The following is a 6,268-nucleotide window of genomic DNA, read 5'->3' on the forward strand; positions in this document are numbered from 1 at the left end:
CTAGAGGCTGTGGCATGGCTGAGATGACCTGAGTCCTGCTTTCCCCCTGGACAGCCAGAGAAGCTGGGTGACATCTGCACCTCACTGCGCTATGTGCCCACGGCTGGGAAGCTCACTGTCTGCATCCTGGAGGCCAAGAACCTCAAGAAAATGGACGTGGGTGGCCTTTCAGGTGCGTGCAGAGCTTCTGGCTGCCATTGGGTGGCACCAGCAAGCCGGTCACTGCCCAGAGCCCTGGAGTTAGCACACCCCAGTGAGGGGAAAGCCTTCCTACCCTGGGACACCACTGTCTCTGCATGGAGCAGGGGAGCTTCCCTAGCTCCCCAGCTCCTCCCTTTCTCCGAGGGTCTCCTGTCCCCAATCTGAGCTGCCTTCTGGTGCTCTCTGGCCATGTCCTATGGACCATAGAGGGAAAAAGCAGAGAAATGTCATCCCCCAGATGAATTAGTGACTTAGGATTTTACTTCTCCCAGGGAGTGTAGGGGAGTGGGCAGGGCTTAGCCCAAAGTGTACTTGTCACCACCACAATTGGGGACACTTTTCCAGGAGAGGCTATAGGCTGTGCTGCCTATAGGGACTGGAAAGGGACTCTAGGGGGGAAATGCTCTGAGTTTCACATTTACCTGACGGGGAGTGGGGCTGGCCCATGGCACAGGTTCTGGTGGGTGAAGCTCACTGCCTCTGCTATGCCTTCCTGGGGAATCAGCCTCGTGCATGGGCTCCAACCAGCACATCTTGGTGCCAGCCCAGCTCTGTCACTGACCTGTTGTGTGGCTTTGGGCAGGTCATTCCCCTTTGGCCTCAGTGTCTCATCTGCAAGGTTAGGAGGGTTGGGTTGGGTTGGCATCATGACACAGGAGATGTCATGATCCTGCCTTTAGCCCTCCTCCACCCCTTCCGAGCATAAGCACCACCAGTCAAGCCCACACTCTCTCTCACAAAGCCTTACTTAGACTTGGAAATTTCCCCACACCGTGCTCTAGGAAGCCCCAACCAAGATCAGAGTTGGTCCTTGACTTGAAACCTTTTTGCAACTCTTGAACTGTATGATTACTCTGTGTCTTTTGGACTTCCTGTCCCATGACTCAGGCTTTCTGAGGCCTGATCTCAGCAGGTGGAGACCCCTGTTACGGCAGGCCTGGGTGCATCCCGTGGGAGGGCTAAGGGAGACCTCTCGGGTTGGGGTTCTCCCTCTGCAGACCCCTATGTGAAGATCCACCTGATGCAGAATGGCAAGAGACTCAAGAAGAAGAAGACGACAGTAAAGAAGAAGACCCTGAACCCGTACTTTAACGAGTCCTTCAGCTTTGAGATCCCCTTCGAGCAGATTCAGGTGCTTGAGCCCTTCGGGTCCTAGTCACAAGCAGGGGTCGGGGAGGCAAACACGGATGGGGAGGTTGAGAAGAGGCAGCTCAGCTGAAGACCCCAGAACAACCTGACTCAGGTGGGGAAGGCTCTAGGTCTGATGGTGCCACAGTGGGGCCTTTTACCCTGGGGGTTCTTCCAGATGGTCCCCCTTTTCAAAGGAGATGAATATGAACTAATTCAAAAAACTTCGGGCCGGCCTGTGGCTCACTCGGGAGAGTGTGGTGCTGACAACACCAAGGCCCCAGGTTCGGATCCTGTATAGGGATGGCCGGTTAGCTCACTTGGGAGAGCATGGTGCTGACAACACAAAGGCCACGGGTTCGGATCCCAGATAGGGATGGCCGGTTAGCTCACTTGGGAGAGCGTGGTGCTGACAACACCAAGTCGAGGGTTAAGATCCCCTTACCTGTCATCTTTTTAAAAAAAAAAAAAAAAGCTTCTACAAATCATTCCTTTAGGACTTTGGGAAACATGGTCTTGCACGTAGGCACAGGCACCAGGGAGGTTGGGAGCTGGCTGAGGGGGCGCCTCTTCCTCCTGCACCCTCCCCCGGCCACATCCTGTCTGCGCCATCCCTGCCCCACTTCTTCGGCTCCCTAGGTCTGTTCCCATCTCTGACCCCTTCCTCTCTCCTCTTTTCTCTCCATCCTTCCAGCCTTTTCTGCTCTTTCTTTTCTCCCTTCCTTCCCACCAGCAAGTTCTATAAACATTGAAGATGAGGTCTGTTTTCAGCACTCGGGATGAGTGGGATCTGGACCTGGCAGGACAGGAGACCACCCACCCACCTGGGCTGGAAGTCAGATGCAGCCAGGGGCTTGCAGAGTGGAGGATTCTCGTGGCGTCCTGGTCTCTCTTTCTTTCTAGTGAGCTGATCCCTCGTCCTCTCCTCCCCCCGCCAGGAGGGCTTGGGTGCCCAGAGAATCTTCAGAGTTGGTGCTGTCATCTATGGAGATGGCTATGCTGTCATCTGTGATTCTTCAAGGGACAAATGGGCAGCTCAGTGATAATGTTAGCCAAAGAGAAGTCCTCATTACGGAGAACTTTAGATGTAAAGTACACTGGCCCAGGCAGCTCAAACTCAACATGCCTAAAACCACTATACGGACCTTCCCCCTATCCCTCTCCCAAGCAAACCTGCTTTGTCTGAATTCTCTGGGTTTTTTTTGGTGGCTGGTGAAGGGATCTGAACCCATATCTCAGTGTTCTGAGGCTGGGCTCTAAACAACCGAGCTAGCTGCCAGCCCACCATGTCCTTTTCTTTTTTTGCTGGCCGGTACAGGATCAACGCCGGGTCCTCGGCGTTATCAGCACCACACTCTGCCCTGAATTCTCTGTTTTCAGTGAGTGGCTCTACCGTCTGCCCAGCAGCCCCAGTCAGAAACCAGAGCACCATCTTAGACCCAGCCCTTTTTCCTTTCCCCTTTGTTCAATAGAATTTACTGAGCATTTCTCAAGTGCTGGCACTTGTTAGGGGCTGGAGAAACGAGTGTGGAGAGATCCTTGCGCAGTCCTTGCTCCCAAGGACCTCACGGCGGGAGGGGACCAGAAAACAGGCTGCTAAAGCACAGTGAGGTGATGGTGTCAACGTGCGTGACACAGAGACAGTTCAGGTGAGGCTTCTCAGAGAGAGCTTCGTCCTAAAGGATGAGTCTGAATCGGCTGGGCTCCGGGGAGAAAGGCGACAGATCCCCTCAACAAATGGAACTGATCGCCAGACTCTCTTGATTCTGTCCCTTAAGTGCGTCTCCGATCTGGCCCCCACTTGCCGTCCCCACGGCACCGCCGGGGTTCAGGTATTCAATACCCACCCTCTCAGGCCCCCAGTAGCCTCCCAGCTGTCTCCTCCCTGCCATCGGGCCCAGTCCTCCAGCGAATCTTCCATCGCAATGCCAGAGTTTCCTTTCTAAAATATCTCTGCCACCCTTTCTCTTTGAAGTGTTTAGGAAAGAAAATAAAAATAAAAATAAGACTGCAGGCTGGTTAGCTCACTAGGTAGAGGGCGGTGCCGATAACACTATGGTCAAGGGTTTGGATCCCCGTACTGACCAGCCGCAAAAAAAAAAAAAAAAAGAAAAGAAAAGTCTTCGGAGCTCCCGACTGCTTGCCTCTCCGTCACTGACCCCAGCCCACCCTGCCGACCTCATGTCCTGTCTGGTCGCCTCTCACTTTCTACCTTAATGACTCTGAACTTCTAACGTTCCTCAGACATCAGTGCACTCTCATGTCTCTGTGCCTCCACCCACGCTCATCTGCCCTGGAATCTTCTTCCCTCTTTTCTCTTCCTAGAGAAATTCTCAGCTTTGTGTCCCAGTTCAAATGTCACCTCCTCTGTGAAGCCCTTTCTGATCGAGCTGAGCAGGACTGTCCACTACTCTGAGTTTCCATAGTATCTTGTGCTTAGCCGTCTAGCATAACCATTACCACTTTGTGTTGTAAGTTTTTGGTTATGTGTCTGCTGAGCTTACTAAAGGTGAAATTCATCTTTTCAATTTTCCTCCCCCAAGTGCTTAACATAGTGCCTCGAGCATAGCACGTGCTCAATAAATGCCTGTTGGTAGAAACAAAGTTTGCCTCCAAAATGGCGTGGCCTCTGCCTCCATGTAAATTCAGTCTTAATTCGAGCCAGAGATGGGAGCAGGGAGCGCGGGGAGGCCTTTCCTCCCCAAGCATTTGGAGTATGGAGTGATGGAGGGGAGAAATTTGGCCGTGGGATCCCACGTCTTCGCCTGCCAACTCCCTCCTTCCTTTGCTTTCCTTGCAGAAAGTCCAGGTAGTGGTCACCGTGCTGGACTACGACAAGCTGGGCAAGAATGAAGCCATCGGCAAGATCTTTGTGGGCAGCAATGCCACAGGCACAGAGCTGCGGCACTGGTCTGACATGCTGGCCAATCCTCGGAGGCCCATCGCCCAGTGGCACTCACTTAAGCCCGAGGAGGAGGTGGACGCACTTCTGGGCAAGAACAAGTAGGCAGCAGTGGCTGGGACCCCGCACCCTTCATGGACACGGACAAGATCCAGAGCTATCAATACCTCAGTTGTGCGACCTTAGAGGTTTTTTTCATCTGTTCGTGATTGTGTCCTTGTTTTTCCTTCCTTTTTCTCTTTTTAAAGGCCAACTTCCCTTTGATGGCTGTGTGAAGAGAGTCCCCTAAGAGGTGAAAGAGAAGCCTGGCTCTGTTCATCGTCCCAGGAGCTGCCCTTGCTGCATGCCCTGCCTCGGTATCCCACACTCTTTCAGAGCTTCCCTATGCCTCACCCTGGGTGAGGCCCTCTACTGGCAGAAAGTTGCAGCACTTCCTGCTTTTTGAGCATTTTGGACCAACAAAATGGCAGCACATCCTGTTTCTTGACACGGAAGGCAACGCAGCACAGTGGCCAATGATCCATGTGTGTGCACACATGAGTGCATGTGCATGCGACTTTGAGCATCTGTCTTCACTCCTGGAATGAGCCATGGACAGTGAAGTAGTGTAGGAAGAGAAGGCTCTCTGGGGGCTCTGAAATGAATAAAGTCCACTGTCTAATTGGGAGATCTTCTGTTAGCTTGTGGAGAAGGCTCAAAATCCTGGTCAGATTCCAGAAGCTCCCACACTCCTTGTGGGTGGCTACTTGGGAGGCAGCAAGATGTGGAGACTGGATGTGCCTAGAACTAGGACCAAGCCCTGATGCCATCACAGACTTCTTCATGTCAGTCATGGTTTCCCCAGAAGTGTGGTTTCTGGGACATTCATGGATATAAACTATTTACTAGATTGGCCAGACTCTAACAGGGACTGTCAGTCCTAGGACCTCACCCTTGTTGACAATGAATATCAAACTATGAAGAAACAGAAGCCCTATTACCCAGAAAGACCAAAATTAAACTCCTGGATCTTCGTCCTGTCCAGTGGGAAACAAAGATGCTGTCCCTTCCCTCTTTCCAGAGTATAAGCTGTACAGTCCATTTGCATTTACTCCCCAGCGTGCTTTTGCTCTGTTTCTCTTTAAATTTATGTGGAGCAACACTGAAGACACGTTATCTGTACAGAGCCAGAAAACTTTAAAAGGAAGGTTTAAATGTGCTTAGTTCCCCCGAGGTCCAGGTAAGAAGCGGGTGGCAAGAAGGGGAGGATGGTGGACAGATGGCAGAGATTTCTCAGGATGAGGTAGATGGGAGCCTGGGGTTCCCCCCAACTCCCACCCCTTGCTCCCTGGACCCTCTGCCGTCGATGCTGGAGGGCTTATGGGTAGCTGGAGTGGCCCGGGGAGACCTGTGGGAGGCCCCAGCCTACCATTCTCTAGGGAGGCCTCTCTCTATGGATGCCAAGAAATGAAGGGTGTCCATTCCGAATGGACGGTGGAGGAGACCTGCCAGGGCTACTCCATACTCAGCTGTGTCCCATTCGCTGTTCACCTTTTGTCCCCAGCATTGATAAAAAGCCATATATATGTTAGTCAAGTTTGCACTGAGTCCTCTTCCAAACCCTTAGTCTGGGCAAGAGAGTCAGGCCCCCATGTGGCCAGAGGCCAGCCCTCCTTGCCTCCCTTCCTTTGGCCTCTTGCTGTTTCTTCACCACAGAAAACTCACAGCTTCCCCAGAAGCCTGGGGATCTCTCTCTTTCCCAGAAAAAATGGCAGCACTTCCTGTCCTGCCCTATTTGGGCCACTTCAGCTTCCTGTAGGTACCTGAGACAGATGGATGGTATTGGAGAGAATCGGGCTTTGAGGACCTAGCACAAAGAAGGTGCAGAGTGTCTATTTTATTTTTAAAAAGGGGAAGGAGCTTTTGTTTATTCCTTGCTTTGTTTTTTTGGTTGAGGTAGGGGGTGAGGGAACATCTCCACCAGAAACAGACTGGGAAGCAGGGCTCAGACTGCCTGTCTTCTTCTCGCTAGTGGCCCTTGGTACCGGAAGGAGCTTT

General features: G+C 52.4%; 1 protein-coding gene across 3 annotated transcripts in view; it reads left to right on the plus strand.

Moving 5' to 3' along the window:
- The window catches only part of SYT2 (synaptotagmin II), an 11,772-nt gene extending 6,537 nt beyond the window's left edge, over positions 1-5,235 (plus strand). For all 3 annotated transcript variants that reach the window (XM_008581728.1, XM_008581726.1, XM_008581729.1), the window contains 3 exons: positions 55-172; positions 1,200-1,333; positions 4,130-5,235. In XM_008581728.1, coding sequence (XP_008579950.1) covers positions 55-172; positions 1,200-1,333; positions 4,130-4,336 — 459 coding nt within the window. In that variant the 3' untranslated portion in view covers positions 4,337-5,235. The remainder of the gene's footprint in view (positions 1-54; positions 173-1,199; positions 1,334-4,129) is intronic.
- Positions 5,236-6,268: the final 1,033 nt, after the last annotated feature.

This window comes from Galeopterus variegatus, unplaced genomic scaffold (assembly GCF_000696425.1).
Source record: "Galeopterus variegatus unplaced genomic scaffold, G_variegatus-3.0.2 Scaffold2446, whole genome shotgun sequence".
Lineage (NCBI taxonomy): Eukaryota > Metazoa > Chordata > Mammalia > Dermoptera > Cynocephalidae > Galeopterus > Galeopterus variegatus.